The 21,673-nt window shown below is 38.1% G+C and overlaps 1 protein-coding gene across 10 annotated transcripts in view; it reads right to left on the reverse strand.

Annotated features, from left to right (window-relative positions):
• Window positions 1-21,673, reverse strand: part of ppfia1 (PTPRF interacting protein alpha 1) — a 72,007-nt gene that overhangs the window by 16,972 nt on the left and 33,362 nt on the right. For all 10 annotated transcript variants that reach the window (XM_054770079.1, XM_054770077.1, XM_054770080.1 and 7 more), the window contains exons 7-16: window positions 19,946-20,179; window positions 16,234-16,380; window positions 15,274-15,408; window positions 11,163-11,246; window positions 10,941-11,072; window positions 8,010-8,072; window positions 7,847-7,926; window positions 6,752-6,902; window positions 5,083-5,306; window positions 4,769-5,000 (exon numbers count right to left, since the gene is read on the reverse strand). In XM_054770079.1, the coding sequence (XP_054626054.1) occupies window positions 4,769-5,000; window positions 5,083-5,306; window positions 6,752-6,902; window positions 7,847-7,926; window positions 8,010-8,072; window positions 10,941-11,072; window positions 11,163-11,246; window positions 15,274-15,408; window positions 16,234-16,380; window positions 19,946-20,179 (1,482 nt within the window). The remainder of the gene's footprint in view (window positions 1-4,768; window positions 5,001-5,082; window positions 5,307-6,751; window positions 6,903-7,846; window positions 7,927-8,009; window positions 8,073-10,940; window positions 11,073-11,162; window positions 11,247-15,273; window positions 15,409-16,233; window positions 16,381-19,945; window positions 20,180-21,673) is intronic.

The following is a 21,673-nucleotide window of genomic DNA, read 5'->3' on the forward strand; positions in this document are numbered from 1 at the left end:
CACATACACATGGCAATATATTGAGGCCGGCAAAACTATCAAGTTCATTTTCATTTAGTGTGTAATTATTTATTTATTATAATCCCGGACCTAGTGCCACAAGCCTTTTTTTTCTGAACGATAAATCTTGTCACGTTTTAATCGCGTGAGCTCTTGGAACACCCCTAGTTATTAATATCAACATTTCAGCCTCTGTTTTTCCCCATTTTTGCTGGGGATTTTTTGGGTTTATTTTATTTTGACAATGTGCCGCGGGCCACCAAAAAACAAATCACATGCAGAAAATGGCCCCAGGGCCGCACTTTTGACACCCCTGCTTTTCTAGCTCTTCATCAGGGCAGAGCGTGTGATGTGACGTCAACTCCGCGAGCAACCACAACTGTCGTCGACTATTTAGCTTGTTAGCGTCGCATTGCAAGCGAACAATGGTAATTAATAGTGGTGTAACGGTACACTAAAATTAAATTTCGGTTCAGTTCAGTTTCTTGAAGTGCTCGGTTCAGTTGGTAAATTTTCGGCACAAAAAAGGCCGGAAAAAATGACTTATAATGCTTTTATTAAAAAAAAACACACAAACACAACTTAAAAAAAATAAAATAAAAGCGACCCATTCGGGTGATATTTCAAAGAAATTTGACTAAATTTGAGGGGGTTTTTTAGATAGAAAAATAATAAAATAAAGAGTTGTATTTAAACAATTGTTTACACATTGTGGCGAAATGTATGGACAGTTACAGTTAAGTAGCTCTCTGTTGCAGGTACATTTGTTTGGACAAATATAATGATAACAAACATAGCTCATAAGAGTTGAATTCAAGAGCTGATTTCAAGCAACTTCCATGGTTTTCTTGATAATAATCCAAATCACTTAAGTTCTTACATGAATAGCTATAGCATTGTACTGCCAAAAAATGAGCTATTTTCGTTGTCTTTGTTATATTTGACTTCCATGATTTGTCACGCCTGCAAGCTACTAGCGTTGCTCCCCCTCAGTCAGTAGTGTCCGACACTCAAGAGTCGTCCATGCAGAAACTCGCCCACAGGACTTTAGTTCTGCGTGAAGCGCTTGGATCACTCCAGTAATAAAATTAATGAGAAAAACAGCATAAAATATAACTAAAACGGTACGCAAGTGGACCAAATTGATCATACAGAACCGAAACAGTTCAATACATCAATGTGAACCGATACACCCCTAGTAATTAAAGAGAGAATCTGAGTGTTATTGCAGCTGGAACTAATTCTTGCGTCACAACTAGGGATGTACGCTATTGGATTTTGCCGATATTGTCCAACTCCCAATTTCCGATACAGACAATCATCAACCGATACCAGTTATGTGTAACATCACACACACCTGTTGTGGAATTAACATCGCCGTGAGCTGTGTTTGTTTATTCAAGAACACTTTTATGTGCCATGAGAGCGACGTCCCGCATTGGTGTGATTCCCTGCTTACCCACTGATGAGATGAAAGTCAAGCGGCTCGCAAGGAAGTGGAGATTCAAGCCTTCGGTACGTTCTATTAACATGGGAAACGTGAATTCACTACCGAGCAAGATTGACGAGCTGGCGAGAACGGCAAGACCGTCAGGGAAAGCAGCTTATTTGTGCTTCACTCAATGGCTAACAGTTAGCGTCCCAGATGCTAACATGGAGCTAGTCGACTTCAGGACAGTCAAAGCGGACAGGGACACACGAGCCTGTGGAAAGAGCAAAGGAGTTGGGCTTGTGAACAAACTGTGGTGTCATCCCGGCCATGTGAACGTTAAAATGTCCATCTATACAGCATTTTGTTTTACATCGGTTTTCATTATCGGGAAAAAACCCAATGCGAATATCTACCGATATCACATTTTTATGCTAGTATCGGGGCCATAATATCGGTGGGCTGATATTATCTGACATCACTAGTGACAACAGTCAGTAAAGCTGAAAAACAGAGAAGAACAAGAATTCGTATACCGGTACACACACAGGTCAGGAAATAATCGTCGCTGCAGCTTGAGGATTTTTTTTTGAAGGGGCACGTCATGCTACATGCAGAGATGTTACAAGACGTGCAACAAAATGCCTACCTGGAAAGCAACGACACATACTACAAGCGTATTCAAAGGTCAAACTGCATGCCATCTACAAAAAATGCATACATGTTGGCAGGTCTGGTATTTCCTCCCTGGGATTTTTTTTTTACTTAAGGTATTTAAAAAGCAACCAGGTACATACAGTACTTCCGGATCTTTTATTTAGATTCCTGTTTGGTTCAAAAGCTAACTTGTCACTACCACCAATGGGGGTAAAAAATGACTGGTAACCATCACAGCTTAGTAGACAATGTCAAAGATTTCTGGATTAGCTTTCCTGTAACACTTGAACACACAGTTTAACCTCATGCTCCTTCAGTTTGTAAATGAGTTGTTTCCATTGCATCCATGACATCACGGTATCATCATTGTTTGAATGATGTGTGCAACACAAGTATCGTAATTTCCGGTGTATAAACTGCTACTTTACTCTCACTCTTTGAACCCTGTGGCTTATACAGCGATGCAGCTAATTTGTGCTCGTATTCTGGTCTCGCAACATCTCGTGTGTTACCCTCATCATTAGTGATGTGTGATACCACTCATTTCTTTTCCAATTAAATACCAACTAAAATTTTGGCTGGTATTAACGATACCAGTGAGTAATTTCATTAATAGCGATTTATTTAATAAAAAGTTAAAAAAACAAACAAAAAATATATATATATATAATATAAAATATATATATATATATATATATGCTGCGATCTATAAGTCGCAGGAGTCCACGTCGTAACATGGGATATTTAGTACACAGAAAGATTTTTTTAAACTTTTAGTTAAATAAATCGCTATATATATATATATATATATATATATATATATATATATATATATATATATATATTATATTTTTTCCCCTCTTTAAATTTAGTGAGTGCGGCTTAAATACCAGTGTGCTTTACAATATCGTCCAGAAATTACAGGACTTCTGGAAGTAAAGTAATTTGGAAAGAAAGAAGTAAATGTGAAAGAAAGAAGATGCCATCAACAATTAAAAACAATACATTTGTGTTCATTCTTCAAAAACAAAAGGGGAAGCAAATGGTAATTAGTGTTCCTAAAGTCATATTAGATCTGTACAATCCTTGCAATTACAGTTAATACATTTTTGTGAAGAACTGACTGCCATTACCAAACCGGAAAACCAATGCCATCAAACATCATGGCCTCCACAAAGTTGGAAAGTAATAAAAAGTGAGGCATGAGACCAAACAAACAAACAAACAAACCTATAGCCAGACTGCACCTGTCACAGAATGGTAGGGAAATGTCAGGAAATACTCAGGTACCTGAAAATAAGGTACATAGCTATAGACTTGAGAGGAGGGAGTGAAGCCAGTTGCTCCAAAAGGCAGGTAAGTTACTGTCTGCTGGGAGAGGGAGCTCTGGATGATGTAGGGATCATTGCAATAATGCTACAAAAGTTGGGGGCAATCAAATGTAGACATGGTTATACAGTTGCATTATGTACACAGGCACACACGTTACTGAGAAGACTGCTTCAATGAATATCATTCAGGAAAAAGGCTGAAAAAATATTTAACACACATACAGACAAACAGTGTTTCCCCTACCATTACACAGAGATTGGCGTATTGACACTTAAGTATGAATATGACGTACACGGCTTATCTATTTTCTGAGGGTACAAATTTTGTTATTCTGTCCCAAATTCTGCTACCCTTCTGTCACATAGCCAAGATGGCGATGATTGAGGGTGGTAGGGGTCCATCGGTACACAAGCACCATTTGAGGCGTTTTGAGTGCAACGTCCTAGTACTGACGGCAGATTGCCTTTTGTCTTACTTCCATGTGTCAACGAACTTATGCACTCAAAATTGAAGTGCACCAATTAAAACATAGCATGTGTCTCTGTGGGATGCTACACTACCTTTTATATCGAACAGGTCTGTATTTTTTTATTAAACTAATTAAATGGCGTTGTCCTATTTATATTCTTTACATGACAGTATGTCAGGTTCTGTCTGTACATGGTCACGTTTACAATTTATCATCCACTTTCAATCGCATTCATTAAACAACGTCTTTATTTTGACCTTGTGAACTAATTGGGGGTCTTTCTAGTGCTTTCTATTATGGAAGTTACTGCGAAGGAGAGATTGCAACACAGTTGGATACACTGCATGTGTGCATGTGTCTGCCCCCACAAACCTGTCAACCTTGGGGGAACACTAGACCATTGATAAGTTTACAATATGCAGAGTTGTGCACACATAAGCATAAAGGGTACTGTATATTTAAACACTTAAGTTTTGCAAATAATTAGTTAGGCTAAAAACATCCGAACCACAACAATGCTATTTTAAAAAAATCTGTCTATATTCCCCAATTGCAAGAAAAAAAAAAAACGTTGTTTATATTCAGGTGCGCTCAATAGTCCGGAATTTATTGTACATTTTACCATGATTGTTTTAATTAGTAACAAAACATTGTTAGAACGCAGTCCTAGCTATATGCCAGGTGCCACGCATGAAGTAATCTAAATTCAGAAAATGTTTTTTGTAATTATTTTTTTTGAATAATGATTAAATAATGAGTGAATAATTTTGGATGTATATTCAGTATAAACATCATCCTGGTTAAATCACAAAGGCCTTGATTAATATATGCTTATTGCAGAGTTGCATGCTGGAAACCATCTCAGTAGATTGAAGTCTTACCAGGGTCATGACACCCATGCGGTCTAATTCCCTGTTGGGGCTGCGAGGAACACGTCTTGGGGTTGAGTGGCCAGATCCTGGAGGAGAGCTGCCAATTGAAGAGCCTGCACAGAGTGAAGGTGGTATGGAGCTCATGGAGCGGAAACGTCCTCCAAGGCTATCGTTGCTGCCCACCCTGCACTCGATTTCCTCAGCACGGATGGCTGTGTTTTCCTTCTCCTCTTGAATCATTCTAAAAGGCATGCAGTAAATAACAAAATTATGTTTGTAGATGACAACAGGCAACAAGTCTGATTGTTGTTTCTGCCTTCTACCTAATTTCATTGTTGATAGCATCAAGCTGCTCCTGAAGCATTAAGGCCAGAGTCTGTGCATCGGCCTGACCACCAGGGGACAGAAGGTCAACCGAGCTGAAGATAGTCTCTCGATCCTCTTCTAGGTCCGAGGCATCCATGTCACTCTCAAAGGCCTGGGCCACATTAGCAAGCACGTTGGCCTGCTGCACACGCTCCCACTCCTGCTCATTAAGAGTCTGCACCTGAAAATAACACCATCATTTACAGCAAGATGAGTAGGAAAGATTCAAAAGTTACCTGTATATTGTAGTATTTAGCAGGGATGTCAAAGTTAACCTTAATAACACAGAATTAACACTTCTGGACCATGTGTACAGATATTCAAACAAACTAACCTTAATAACACAGAATTAACATTTCTGGACCATGTGTACAGATATTCAAACAAACTCTTAGTTGAACAGACAGAAAATGGTCTGATGAATAATAACAACAATAATCGTAATAATACAGCAAATTAAAAGTGTTGATTTGATAGACAGTCGTAATAATTACTCATTAATAAATTACTGACAAACAGAAGTGACTTTGTCCAATCATCATGGTGACTTACATGACGCTGATGTCCAAGATGGATGCAAACAGAAAGACACAAAGAAGATTTTCTAAATAACTCAACTGACTGAATCACACATAATTGAAGAATAAAAATACAACTTAAATAAATTAAATCAGTGGTGTCCAAAGTGCGTCTGGTGGTCATTTGCAGGCTGCTGCTGTTTTTTCATTGGCCAGCAGTTAAAAATAGTTATTTTTAATTATAAGAAAACTTAAAAATAAATAAAATCAGCAAAAATTGAAAAATCTGCAATGAAAAAGTCTAAATATTAAAAGAAAAATGTTGTAATCCAAGTATTTCACGAGAATAACGCGTAATATTATGAGGAAAAATAACGTAATTTTAGTAGTATGTTGTAATATTAAAGAAAAAATTTTATTTTTAAAAGTAGTAATAGGAGAAACAAAAAAAAGTTGTATTTTTGGAAAATTAAGACAGTAATGTTATGAGAATAAAATAAAATAACATTTTATATATATATATATATATATATATATATATATATAAAATCTATATTTTTTTTAAACCCAGCAGAAATAGAAAAACATAGCTGTAATTTCAGTATGAAGTAAAAATATTAAGAAAAAAAAGTTGGATTTTAAAGAAAAAAGTTGGAAATTTACCAGAATAAACTCGTAATATTATGAGAAAAAATGATGTCATTTTAGTAGCATACAGTTGGAATATAAAATTAAAAATGTTATTTTTAAAGTTCTAATATTATCATAAACAAACAAACAAAAAAACGTATTTTTTGGAAAATTAGGTTGGGGAAAAAGGTATATGTGAATAAAGTCATAATATCCACAATTTTTTTTTACAAAGATTATTCAAAGAGAAAGCTGAAATATTTGGAAAATGTAAAAAAACAACAGCAAAAACGGGGAAAAAAGAGCAAAGACTGAAGTTCATACTAATCACCTGTAGTGTATCATTTATACAATAACGTGTTGCTTTAAAAAAATTTCAAAGTGGCCCTTGCATCCTTGTCATTTCTCAGTAGTGTGAATTTTTTTGTGTGCTTATTGTTTTTGCAGTGAATAGTTAATAGCAAATATGACGGATCACCTTGGATGGCTCGTCCCGAAGTGCTGCCACCCGTCCTTTTTGGGGTCGCCTCAGTACAAGAGCGCTACCGTAGTGGTCCGAGTTGCTGTCCATCAAAGAGGAAGCAGACACTGGATACCTGAAGTCTGGGGTGCTTCCCAGCTGCGATCGCCTAGCAAAGCATGCCGAACAAAATCAAACAGTATGCAACAGTAAACAATAATAAGTTCTAGACACCAATACAATATATATATATATATATATATTGTACAAGTGTAATTGTTCATACACAACTCAATATTACAGGATTAAACTCAAGAAAACATTGCAACAAGAAGTATCACCTGAAAGGGGGAGCCAGTGAACCATTTTAGATAATTGATTTGACCTTATGTATCTATTACTTTCATACAGAGGTGGGAGAAAGTCAGCGTTTTGCAAACCAAAGTAAGTCTCAAGTCTTTAATCTCAAGTAAAGATGTGCAAGTCCAAGTCAATCTCAAGTCAAGAAAAGACAGGTTTAGTCAAGTCCAAAGACATAGGCTTGAAATTTGAGTCCTTACAAGTCATAAGCACTGTTCAGTGTTTGCCAAATAAAATGCCATGACTTCGTAATGTGTGAATGCAAATTAAATTATCCTCAGTAGCATGTTGACACATCTAGGTGTTAATAACTGCCACTCTCCAGCAATCTGCCGCTCACAGAAATGTAATCCACACCCTCGTTGTTTTGTTTGTTGTTTATACCTCACTGGACATCAACAGATGCATTAAATGACGCAGATTCTGTGGGAATTTTTTTTGCTTTGCTTGAAATGACTCGTTAGTTGAATACTTTGAATGGGACACACTCAACACACTCAGTTCAGTCCCGACTCATTGATGTCAAAGTTCAAGTTAGTTGTGAGTCTTTGATGATATTGTCAAGGCGAGTCCAAAGTCATCAAAATTGCGACTCGAGTCCACATCTCCCTTTTAATATTGTGCTTATGGTATGTACATTTTCTTTGATACTTCCTGTTCTTGCTTTCGTCTCCTTCTAATTGAACTGAGTGTACACAATTGAACCACTTTGAAAAGGTCAGAAATGGAGATCTTAATCGCAAAGCAACCTACCCGTGTAATAAAGAGTTGCTCCTGCTCCTTCCTTGCTCGTTCTCTGCCCTCATCGTTTCAATCTGGATCAAGAGTTGCTCCTGCAATTCATGGGATTATAAAAAAATAAAAATAAACAGCCTTTATGTAATGCCACAGTTGCTTCCAAATATATGGGCTGCACCTTTTCATGGTGGGACTCCTCAATCAGCTTCTTGGTGTGCTCCAGTTCCCTGATGAGGCCGTTCTGACGACAGAATAAAGACAGCATCACAAAGAGTGACGGATGTGTAACAAAAAACGACATATCACTATCAAGCGTGAAGAAAACGCTGTGTGAAGGACGCACAAGAGCAAACTATTCCAAATCTCCATCATCTGGAGCCCCCATGAGAATCCAAGAAAGACCAATTTTGGTTGACAGAGTATACTAGCACTTCTGTTTTCGGTACGCCCCAATTTTCAACAAAGATTATTGCCAAAAATATGGGTATTGTACATCCAAACATTGCGCGCCGAACAAACTGGTCTGCAGTATCAAGTGGCAGAACAATGATTCCATGAGTTGGCAACTTTGTAAAACCTCTTTGAATAATGGATAGCGGTTCTTTTAGATTTGGGATATTATAAACAGATTAGAATAGATTAGATTATGACAGTGGTTCTCAATTATTTGCTGTCATGCCCTCACTGGGGGAGAGAAATATTTTTGCGCCCCCTTGATTTGAAATACAATTGAGAAACTGATATCTATTTATTCATCTGCACTGTACCGACTTAACTCAAAACTGAAACCAGCGAAATGCAGCAAAACAGAGTGCAGTGAAGCACACTTGTAGAGCTGCAACGATTAATCGAATCGATTATTAATCGATTATCCAATTAATCGACAACTATTTTGGTAATCGATTAATCATTTCATTTTAAAAATGTACTGTAAACATACTGATTTCAGCCTCTCAAATGTGACTCTTTTAATTTCCTTCGTCATCCATGAAAGCTGACCTATGATCTTTGTGTTTCAGGCAAAACAAGATAGTCACATCAGCTTTGACTTTGGAAAAGAGTAATCGACATGTTTGCTTCTTTCTGATATCTTGCAAAGCAAACCCCTGCGGAGATGTGTATGTAGAGCATGCATAAGAACATTCCCACGCAAAATATGGGATTTATCCACTTGCATGCATACATTTATGCACAACTTTTACGATGCGTACACACAAAACCTAGTAGTAGAACAGTGAAACTACAAATACCTATGGCTGTGCCTGTCCAGCGCAGGCCACATCATGTTGCTACGTTCTTCACAACTTGACCATCAAACAAGGCGCCGCCCCTCCCCCCAGAGCAGACGAGCTGAAGCCAAACACAAAGCCTGTCGCTAAAGTTTATTTATTTGTTATTTCTTATGTATTTATTGGTGATGCACATGTAGCAGTCTGTGCCAGTGACTTGTTGATTTGCAGTAGAGTGTTTCTGATGTTTGGCAGTTGATTTTTTATACTTCTCTACTTCAATTTCGGTGTCGGAGAAATTCCTCTTCCTCACCATCTTTGCTATGATTTTAGGGAGGGAACCAGTCCATTCATGCATTCTTAAAGGGAGTGCTGCTAAGAGGCGAAAATTAAAAATGTGTTTTTTAAAAATCCGATTAATCGATTCATTGCAAAAAATAATAGGCCGATGAATCGATTATGAAAATAATCGTTAGTTGCAGCCCTACATACAAGCATATTCAACAGTCAAATTACATGCTGAGTACGACAAATTCAGACATGTTGGCAGATCAGCACTAATACTGAAAGTCCCCCTGCCTCTCACACCCCTCCTGACAGTTCACTGGGCCCCCTGCCTCACTAATTGAGAAGCCCTGTATTAGGACCAGGGAATCCTTGAATCGTCTTTATTTATTTCTATTTATTATGTGTGTGTGGATGTTTAATTTGTCCATAGAACGCATTCACAATGATACACAACTCCGTATCTGTCTCCTTCTTCATGTACTGTGCACCCTGTGGCATTGAAGCGCACCACGTATTTGAGTGTTCGATGAACAGGCTTTCAGTCTGTGTTTTATTGTGTTAGTATGGCTGCAAAATGGGGCCAAAATGTTGCGCATGCCCAAACTGATGAAGAAGGTGAGAAACACTACTGAATACAAGAAAGAAGTTAGTGAAGGTAGCATCTGTTAAAATAGGATTGTCATGTAAAGATTCCTAGTTAACACAGGTTGCAGAGGGAACGGTTCAAGGGAGACAAGTTACAGACAGTGAGCGGGCCAGTGTTTGTAATGATTGTACCTGCTGCTAAAGTTTACAATAAAGTTCAAGTGAGCAAGTGTACAGCTTTAACCGTCCACTCTTAAGTTAACTTTGTATCGGACTAGAATGGTTGGACTCCGCCAGGGCTGCCCTTTGTCACAGATTCTGTTCATTACCTTTATGGATAGAATTTCGAGGTGCAGGATGCCTCCTGGACACCCTCCACTGATACCCCCCACTCAACACCTTGTTCACCAACAAGAGTCTTCAATGAAGGTAAAAGTGATGTTAAATGCTCATTTATCCAATCCATTCATCATTTATATGCACTTCAAATTGTTTACTGCATGTAAAACTATAATTGTTCTATAACCACACACAAGTACGAGTCTTATTTATGTCTTACATGTCTTATTTCAATTATGTCTACTATATTGGTAGGACTGTAAAGGTGCCTATGGGGTGTTAGTTCATGTCTAGAGGGCTCTAATAATGTTAAAAACCGTATTTAGAACGTCATGAACATGTTTTCTATGCTATGAAAAACTATGAAAATAATACATTTCTGAAGAAGTGATCCCACTTTGCGGAAATTCACCTATCATGGTCGGATCTGGAACGAGTTAACTGCGATAAATGAGGGATTACTGTAATTGGATTTACAATTTTTTCCCATGGCAAAAATGGTTTCAGTTTTCGTACGATCAGTTTTAGACAGACCCTTTGGAACGGATTAATAACAAAAACAGAGGCATCACTGTACTATGAAGAAGCAACCATAATTACAACAATAATCCCTCAAAGTTGAACGTTTAACAGAATTTCCATCTAAGAGCTCCTATTGCAAGGACTACCTTATCCTCCAGGGCAGACATCCTCTCTTTCAGGTGAAGCTGGAGTCTTTCGTTGGACTCAGACAGAAGCTTGTCCACTGTCTCAGAGAGACGCTTGTTGTGCTCCTCATTCATCTTCTCTCTCTGCCTTGCCTGAAAGGGAAATAGAAGCACTTAATTAAAATATACAAATGCTGAGTGAGTGTTAGGGACAGGCCCAATTTAATGGGGGCATTTTCTCACCCTGAGAACTTCCTGGTTTTTCTCCTCCAACTGGGCCTCTAACTGCCTCAGTCTTTCCTCCACATTGCCATGACGTTCCTCTGCCTGAGCATGAGGGACAAGAAAAACCTTTAGTTACTCCTTAAAAGCAGTTTTGATCCGTCTTGCAGAGACCTTCAGTATCTGTTCTTGAGAATGTTGTAGGGACAACGCTTTAACTCCTTAAAAAGGGTGGCGCTAGCTACAGTACTTCAACAACATGCCTACATAAATCAATCAGCAGTTACAAGCAGCGATGATGCACCAATTCAGGGGAAGGTCAAGCAAAACTACAACTAAACAACAACAAAAAGTATATTTATCATTTCATCAGAGTTTGAGTGTACATGTGCATGTATGCATAATAAATCGTCTTGGCTATTTAGTATATACCAACTGTGTTTTTTAAATGATAACTTAACATTTGCAAATACAGTTCTGTGACAGCTGATTCTAGTTTTCCAGTATTTCAGTGGGGAGGGTCTCCACAAGTCTTTTGAGCCAAGCAGCTGGTACTTCCTGTTTGTGTTTGTGGGGAAAAAAGCAGTGATACCAGCCACACGGCACACAAGCACATAAACACCCACAACTACAGACGAGGCTACATCAACTTCCGCTAAATAAGCATACCATTTCATCTGGTACCGCACCTAACCAAGCACTTTTCATGCAAAAACAACAACAAGACCGACCTAAATTCAAGTAAGGACATTTTGGGGGTATTTATTATGACGATATAATGGCCTGGTTAAATTCAGTAACAGAAAAAAAAATAAGATTCCTGGATCCAGGAGGACTTGAAACACTTGCTATTTTGGGGAAAAGTTGGTCTACCTTTTGAGTCTTAGTGCCTTTAGAGCCACACGGAACACACTAAGGGTATGAGAAGGAAGTGATAAAAGGCAGAATGAAGACAGCATGACAAAGTGAGATGAGACAGGAAGAGTAAAAAGGTGGTCCTCGGTTTATGACAGTCACTGTTATGTTCGTAACGCCCTCCTCCCATGAATGAATTAAAAACTTAATTTTGGTCCCTAAACATTAGACTCGCTCGATAACTAGTTACACCGTGTACTGACGGAAGAATATGGGTCACAAGAAAGTAGTGTGTGCCTCAAGCGCACGGCAGACGAATACACTCAATAAATTTCCATGCACTAAATTAGCAAGATTACTGAAATAATGAGGTTTCTCCATTTTTCATGTGATGTCCGGTTTGTATGTACTATCTCCACTTTTTTATTGGACGCACGCTGTGTGCCACTTAAAATGCTAGATGGCGCTTATGTTGCCAGATTCGCTTATTATAAGTGATTTTGGGCTTGTTTTTTTGTAAAGATGCTTGCAACTCCCCAAGTTTCCTGTTGTTTTTGGCTTGTTTTCAGAGAGCTAGTCGCTTGTTTCACTCATGAGACCTGGCAACATGTCTCGGCTGCAAAAATGCATGAGAAAGACTTATATAAGCCACATTTTGCGATCAACTTCGATTGTCTCTGTTGAATTAATGATGCACAACAATTACCTGCCAGACACAACTGTTGCCCTCACTTCAATTTATGACGAGCATCTTGACCTGGAAGTCTAGCAATTTACACAGAAACAATACAGTGTGACGGGTACTTTTTTACATCACATAGTACGACCGGCTTTCTCCATTCATATGTACCGTACTGTACTTTGTCTTAATAGTCATGATAGACACAGTAGACACAGTTGCCAGTTTTCCTCCGCATTCATGAGCAACCCAACAACAATTTAGATTATCGCTAAAATTATAACCACTGAATCCATACTGTATTATTTTGCCTACAGGTAACAACTACAGAACATTGACACACATTAGCTTGAACAGCTACTAGCAATGTGCATACAGCAAACATTTAGCAATTTCTACACAATCATGACACATTTTGCTACAATTAAATGTGGGTTACATCCCGCCGTGGAGATTGCTGTGTGCGCAGAACTTCGCTTCAATTTGTTTTATTTGTATGTATTAACACCTCCAAATAAACTGAAAAGTTAAATGGAGCTAAAACAGGGCTGTTCAAACTTTTTCCAACGAGGACCACACACTGAAAAATGAAAGGATGTGTGGGCAACTTTTACATTTTTTAAACCAACCAATGTAGATATAAAGAGACATTTTTTATATTTAATGAAAAAAAAAACAACATATGTTCTTAGTATTACTTTTTCCTCATCAACATTTTTTGCTATTTTTTCCACAGTAACTGACAAATATTTCAACTTTTGTAATATTATGACTTTATTCTTACAAGACTTATCATAACGTAAGTTTTTACCCAACTGAATTTTCCAAAAATTGCTACTTTTCTGTGGTTTTCTTACATTTTGACTTTTTTCCTTTAATTTTTCTAATTTATGCAAATTTTTTTCACTGAATATCGTGATTTTACTCTCTTAATATTTCGTCTTCATTCTTGTAAAATTTCTGCTCTTTTATCCATTTTTACTGTTGTTTTTTTCGTTTTCGTGTTTAATCGCATTTTTTATAACATCTCCCCGGGCTGTACTTCGGACACCTCTGAGCTTAAAGATACCACACGTGTCTGAAAATCTATTTGCACTAGTCTCTTCTAGCAGAACATCTGAATGACACTTTTAACCATGTTATTATGGGAAATGGGAGGGTTGTGTTCAAAGACACCACATAATTTGACTTGAATTCACATATTGAGTGTATTTTCTGGGCTTTCCGAGCACATTAAATACAGCAAAATGGGCTTTCAAATTACAAATATTCACTTATAGTTTTGCTTTGTCTTTCTGTATATTTAGGCCCCACGTACACGCATAATAAAAACAATGCTGTGATGTACGGACTTCGGAGTGTCCGTGAATGGCCCTCGAGAATGAAGAAGTATTGTTCCCAACACAAACTGAGAGACATGTTCACGAGTTGGAGTTGATGTGTTCAGGCCAGAATAACGTTCTAAAGTGGCGGTGCGCCAAAGAAAGGAAAGCCATCACCATGGAAGTGAAAATGAACATCATAAAAAGCTCAAAAAGAGGAGAAACACCCACCAGTATTGGTCTCTCTTTTGATCGCGACAATCATTTAGGATAACAATTACTGAATGCTAATGAATGCTAGAAGGGGTCATGGATCCTATAAAAGATCTGGGAAGAGAAGAGAAGATTATCCTTTCAGACGAGCCTGGGACAATATTTTAAGACGGTAGAAAGGCCTGTAAGACAATACCAGGGATTACTTGGTATTACTTGGCTATTACTTTAATTTCATTCTTGTATTAGATCTTTTTATTACTGTATTTTATATGTCCTTCATGTGAGTGAATTAGGAGTTCATTTTGGTATCATTTCGCTCTGACTTACACAAAAACTCAACTTACATCACAGGCTCAGAACAGAACTTCTTCATAACCCGAGGACCACCTGTACATTACATAAAATATGTATATACTGTATGTATTTTGAAGTATAAGCAAAACATGATGCAATGGTTGCAAATTAAACACAGGGTGATGACATTCATTTGTGTTACCACTTGGCATACTTACAGGCGACTTAAGTCAGTGGTGTCCAGAGTGCGGCTCAGGGACCATTTACGCACCGTGGCTGTCTGGTATTTATATTGTACTTGCTAAATATGTACATGAAGGAAAGGCAAAAAGTGGAAAAAGTTTGGACACCCTGACCTAAGTAGACCATATATATTGTACTATAAACATGTAAATGAAGGAAAGACAACTACTTTCTGGGCTCTCTCTTGCTGTTTTCTTGGTCATGTTCTACACTCTTTGATTCTAATCTGAAGAGTTACGCATCTTCAGAACAAATTATGTCAGAAGTCATTCTACTAACAGTGCAAGCTACCCGTCTGCTTCCAGCAGCAAAATCATTTACAGGACATGACTTATAACTATGAATTGGGGGAAAAAATTGGTATTAGAGATCTAAAACAACAGCACCAATATTTACAGTCACAAATTGTGGTGTTTAACTTTACTTTTTCTGTTTTACACATGGAGAAATCACCAAATATTTATATGGATGTACAATAACAAAAGACAGTTTGCATAATATCACTGTGACCCAATACCAATACCTTTGTAAGGGCAGCTACCCTCTGGGCTAGCTCAGCCTCCACCTCAGGCAGCGTTTCTGCTTTGCGGATAGTCTGCTGCAGCTTCTGCTCAGCAAGCTCCAGTTTCTCTTGGAGCTGCCGGTTTCTGTCTTCAGTCTGCGGAGGATGAAAATGGAAACGGTCATGTGCAGTAAAGTTAGACACTTCAGAGCTACATCTGGGCTACATGCTTCATATTAAAGCCACCAAGCACAAAAATAAGATCCATCTGTCAAGATAACCCCAGAAGGAACGAAGTAATTTATATGTGTATTATTTCTTATATATAAACAACGGTAAGAGGTGTTACATGCAGGCGGTGTCCTCATTAATGAGGGATAACAATAGTAGTCGTCCCTCGCCAAATCGTGGTCTGTTCGAATTTCATGGCTTCGCTGTATCACGTTTTTTTTATTTTATATTATAGAACTAGTAAAAAAAAAGTGCATGTTTAAGCAAATTTACATATTTCTCGCCTAAATTAAGCATTTTCAAGCATAAAAATGACTAAATGACCTAATCATAACTCATTTAAAGCCGCTGTGATATGTAGTAATCTATACTGACCACTAGGTGTCTATGAGTGTTATTTCATGTCTAGAGGGCTCTAATAATGTTAAAAACCGTATTCAGAAGGTCGTAAACTGATTTTCTATGCTATAACTACAAAAATATTCCACTACAAATAAGAAATCCTACTTTGAGCAAATTCACTTGTCACAGTCAGGTCTGGAACCAATTAACCACAATGAACGAGGGATTACTGTATTTCATTAGCAGGAAAAGTGCAGCATTCACATTTGGTACAAGCAGTTGCGCACAGCACAATGGAGAGCAGTTACAAAACACTGTCATCATTGTCAGAACATGTCAAGATAGCACAATTTTATGATGTACCGTGCTGACTACAACATTGCAGCATACATTCCTTGGCTAACTTACTTGTCTAAAGAGGGACTCCTTGTTAGCTACTTCATTCTCCAGCTTGTCGTTCAGGTCGTGAACCGAGGTAGCCTCCCGTTGAGCTGCCAGGTAGCGCTTCTCCAGAGTGGTGATCCTCTCTTCCATATCCTCCTTCTGAGCCATAGACTACAACACAAGCACAAAAATATCCATTGGTTCCTTTGTGTTTAATACCAACCCCCAATTACTTTTTCCCTTTTGCCATGTACAGTTGACCTTGAAAAACATGTCATGGTGAAACTGGAAATGTTGCACTGCTAGTGTTTAATTTCTTTGGACAGGTGGTCCTCTGTTTACGACGTTCCGTGGTAACGAACGTGGTCCCATAAATTAATTAAAAAGTTATTTTTATGTCTGTAAAGACAAGATTTGCTCAAGAACTAGTTACAGGACAAGAAAGCAGTGTGTGCATTGTCCTCGGCTGGGGGTGAGGTGGTGGAGGTCGGGGGGATCTCAAGGCGGCTCAGAATTCATGGTGGAAAATTTGCTTAATTTTCCTTTTTTGTTTGCCTTCAAACATTGTGCTCATCACTTCTGTAACAACAGGAATTGTTGTTGTTTATGTTTCACACAGACGTCTGGAAGTGACGGAGGTGAGAGTTGAGTGACACTGATATGCAGCTTGTCTGTGCACCTTGATAAATAAAAAGACCAAGCGAGCAGGGGCAACGCTCAATCGTCCAGTTTGTAAAGCCAGGAGACAGCATTCTTTCATTATTTCTGAATGTGAGAATGGCTTCTTGGGCTTATTCACAATCTACTCTAAGTCATCTTTTTGTTGTTGTGTCAAATGTAACAAGAATACAATATCTTGCAGCTTGATATTATGATTTCAGTCTACAGTAGTACCTCGCATAACATAAACCTCCTTTTACATAAATTCCACTTTTCCACGAAGTTTTTGCTTCGTATTACAGAAGAAATTCCATATAACATAAAGCATCAAGTCAGTGCAAGTCTTTTTTTTTCTTCAATCAACTTTATTAATGCCTCAAGTCGGTGCAAGTTCAGACTAACACTTGCTGACGCCTTCTGACGCATCATGCTCTCATTGGCTGATTTTCGGGGCACCGCCTACGCTATACAGCACGTACGTGAGTTTGTGTGCGAGACAGGCTTGTCCCTTCAAACTCCTTCCTCTTCGTAGTCCCCCTGAAACTAACTTAAACAATTAAGTTATGTTACAAATTAAAATTTTGCACACAGCATTATCGTGTAGCGCGTGTGCGTTTGTCAGTGAGACCAGCTGACTCTGAGACTCTTTGAGTCGTGTTTCGACTCAGGCTAGTCCTCCTCCTCCTTCCTGCCTCCACTTGCGCTCCTGATCAAGACATCTCGTGAACGGTAGGATTGTTTTTGTTTTTCAGTTTTATTCATTTACAGTAATCTTATTTTTTACTTTATTTATATTGGAATGTTACTCTACTATGTTTATGCTAACGTTTTCTTATATTTTCCCACCATATTTGGTGGACTTTGAATATTTTGAAGGGCCAAAGGGGTGAGTTTGGGAAGATCTTGGAACGGATTAGGCTACATTATTTTATGCTTCGTATAACATAAAATCCCTATAACATAAAGGTTCTCGGAACGGATTATTTACGTGGTAGGGTCGTCTACTGTATTTAGTTTTGTTGTTCTTACCACTGAATAGTGAGAAAATGTCTTTGAAAAAATCTGATGCTTTGTCTCATAAATAGGGTTAGCCATTGTTTCAATTTGAACGATTCAGATTCCTGCTTTCGATTCTGGTTCCTAAGAATTCTCAATTCCAAAGCTTTTGAAAGGCAGGGTCATAAAAGTTTGCATGGTTTAAATTTAAAGGGTGCTAACCAGAGTTAGCTTTTTTATTGAAATGTGTGAACTTCTAATAATTGTTTAATGATATGAACGTTTATCAACTTTACTATGAATTTCAAACAGTGCTATTTTCAACCAGTATATAAATATCAAACCATTCAACTTGAATTCAATGAAGTTTCTTTTCACAGAGTACACGTTCACAAAAGATGTTTACTTTTGAAAAGTAGTATACTTTGTTTGCTGCCTCAGTGTCGGTGTAAGCTATATTTTTAATTACACACTTATTTTGTTAACCCAAGTAAGCAGGATATAGCCCAAAGTGCTCTTATTTTGAAGGCCGGAAGTGTGTTGTGTGAGTTGAGAAGGTTTCTTGAGTGTTGCTAACAGAGACGCACTGCAAATGAATAAACTGGCCTAGCCGTAGCTCCCGTCCTTTATTTACATGCAACTTCCATGTCAGCTAGCATCCTGAAACCCTGGGTCACATTGGCATGAGCAGTGCATCAAAGACGAGGTACTCTGTTATTTCTACACAATAAATGTGTGAACATTAATCATATTGGTCGTGCATCCTCTTTTGCACGATGTTGTTGTGTTGCAAATGTTGCACTGAGCGGACCATTCTTTTTTTTATGAAGTTAAGCCAAACTTTTTAGCCGCTTCTTCTTCATTGGTTTTAGAGGCTATTTCTTCCGGTTGGCGAAGTGCGCATCAAAACTAGGAATCAAAATAAAAACATTTGAATGATGCCGGGAGAATTGGAATGTTTGTCCTGCTTCCAATCAATGCTCGAGACTCAATGCCCAACCCTACTCATAATACTATTTGAAAGTCTCCACCACAGCTATAGTCTCCTAGCATATTGCAAATTTCCCCGCTGTGGGATAAATAAAGTACAAATACAAATTGAGCATGACTCTGACCCAAACAAAACACAAAGTGAAGGAATAACAGTTCATGGACCACAAATCCAGCCCATGGGCCGCATATTGAAGGGCCCTGCCGTAGACAGACCAAATCAATATGAACCAAACACAAATAGTTACAGTAGTTGTTTGGTCAGCAACATATCACAAAAGATGCGCAAATGTCCATCAAAAATCTCCATATCTTGTTTTGCCGAAAACACAAAAGATAATCGGTCTGCTGTCATGGATGACAAATGAAAAGAACAAATATTCATATTTGAGAGGCTTAAATCAGAGGATATTTACATTTTTACATCAAAAAACTAATACCAAAATAGTTGCTGATTCATTGGACAATCGATTAATCATCGATTCATCAATTCATTGTTGCAGCTCTAATTAAGATTTGTGAATGCTAGTGGTGTCATGGACTTCGTGTGCTGTTACAAGAAGACGTGAGACAAAAGAAGAAGGGGTTATGCTTCCAGGGTATCCTTGGACAGTATTTTAAGAAGGCAGAAAGGCCTCCAAGACAACCACAGGGATAAAAGTAAAGAGCTGTTGTCTTTTTATTACTTTCATTTCATTCTTGTATTTCATCTTTTTATGTGTTCATTGTACAGTGTGAGTAACGTAGGACTTCATTTAGGTATCATTTAGGTGTAAGTTCCGACTCCCACTAAAACTTACATCACAGTCTAGGAACAGAAGTGTCTGTAACGAGGACTACCTGTACTGTGTCAGTCATTGTGCTGTCCTACATAGCAATTACAAAAAGTTATACCTACAGTATACATACCTACCCATACATACTCACTCTGACATTGTTCCCTTGCCCGCATACTTGTAAATTCTCTGTGTGTGTGTATGGATTGGATGTAGGGATGTGTAACAAAACTATTTAAATATGGTCATCTTAAGAAACCCCCCATTTGGGAATTAAAGTAGAAATTAAAAACAGCTGTCAAGATTGTGCTTACTTCTCTGAGGTCTCGTTGTAGTCGTGTATTCATGTCTTCAGACTTGATGAGGTCTTTTCTGGCAGTGTCCAGATCTTCCTCCAGCTCATTGATTCGGGATGCCATTGAAGCCATGCGTTCTTTCATCTGGCCCAGATCAGCAGTCTGACGGTCCACCACCTCCTGGAGTTCTCCAACCTTGCCGAACCCAGGACCCAACTCTTCCTCCTGACTAAGCGAGCCATCTGATGATCGCTATAGGTAAATAAATAATACATTATATACTACACATGTACTTCAACAAGAGAGAGAGAGAACATTGGATTCTATCTAATACACTGATTAAAACCATTTTAATGGTTATTACTATACTCTATACATTTTACATCTGCTCTCTACTATAGTGGGGAAAATAAGTATTTGATCCTCTGCTGATTTTGTAAATGACGACCTTACAAAGATATGAACAGTCCAGAATGTTTATGGTAGCTGTATTGTAACAGAGATGAATGGAAAAAAAACATATCAAATAATAATCATAAATTAATTTGTATTTGATTGAGGGAAATAAGTAGGGGTGTTGACTATTCGACAGTTGGATTAGGAGGAGTCTAATTTGACAATCGATTTGACATCAATCTCGCCGTCAAATCATATAAAAATGTCATGTGATCTAGACTGTAGCATTTTGACCACATGGGGGGTGGTCACGCTGCTGCTGAGCATACGTGTCTGTGTTTTTGCTTTGTTTTTTTATACATAACCTATTTTAATACAAATGCTAATAAAGAATTGAAAATGACAAAACCTATTCTTACCACGCATTAATAAAATCACTCGCTTCTGTGGCACAATACAAAGGAGCCGAGGTGAGCACTAGCTTTGACCATCTACATCAGGGGTCACCAACGTGGTGCCCGCGGGCACCAGGTAGCCCCCCACGACCACATGAGGTGCCTGCAAGCCTGCTTTACATTCAGGTTTTCAGTTAATAATGAAAGAACAGTACAAAGAAATGCATTCTGAAATACAAAATGTGAGTTGTGGACACCAGCATTTTGTTAATGTTCTGGTAAAACAAGCATATTCGCTTTGTTTGGGTTTAAAATAAGCTCTGAAAATAAATGTTACAAAAATAGGTAGCTCTTGGCCATTTTCATTTTCTAAAAGTAGCTCTCACAAGGAAAAACGTTGGTGACCCCTGGTCTACATCGACAGACTGATTGGCTCACAATGGCTACTAAAAAATCATCCCAATTGTGGAAGTATTTTTGAAAAGGTTAAAGATGACTCCAGAAAATGAAGTGTAGCTTGCGTCAGCAGGTTCTTACGTATCACACGACAACCACCACCATCACTGGATCACCACTGAATATCATTTAAAACGGGCAAGGCTGTTACAGTGAATTTTAAAGCATTAAATTAGCCTGCTAAGAGAGTTTTGGAAAATTGGCTTTCAATCCATGTTGTTCCACTTTTCTGATGAGTGCTGACAGCGACCGTGATCCAGGGGTTTATTCATCTTGCTTTCTGTGTCATTAAATGAATAAAGGTGCTGTTGTTGCACACCCACCGTGTTTGTTTATCTGACTGTTTTAGCCTGTCTCTTTTGGGTGGAAAAAGTCACAAATGAGATCTGTTTCTTTGTTGTGATCGCAATTAGCTCTGCTCTTTCAAAAAATGAAAAAACAAAAACTAAGCAAAAAACAATCGACCATGGGCAAATCTAACGAATCAGATTTGACGATG

The sequence above is a fragment of the Dunckerocampus dactyliophorus genome, chromosome 3 (genome assembly GCF_027744805.1).
Source record: "Dunckerocampus dactyliophorus isolate RoL2022-P2 chromosome 3, RoL_Ddac_1.1, whole genome shotgun sequence".
NCBI classification, from domain to species: Eukaryota; Metazoa; Chordata; class Actinopteri; order Syngnathiformes; family Syngnathidae; genus Dunckerocampus; species Dunckerocampus dactyliophorus.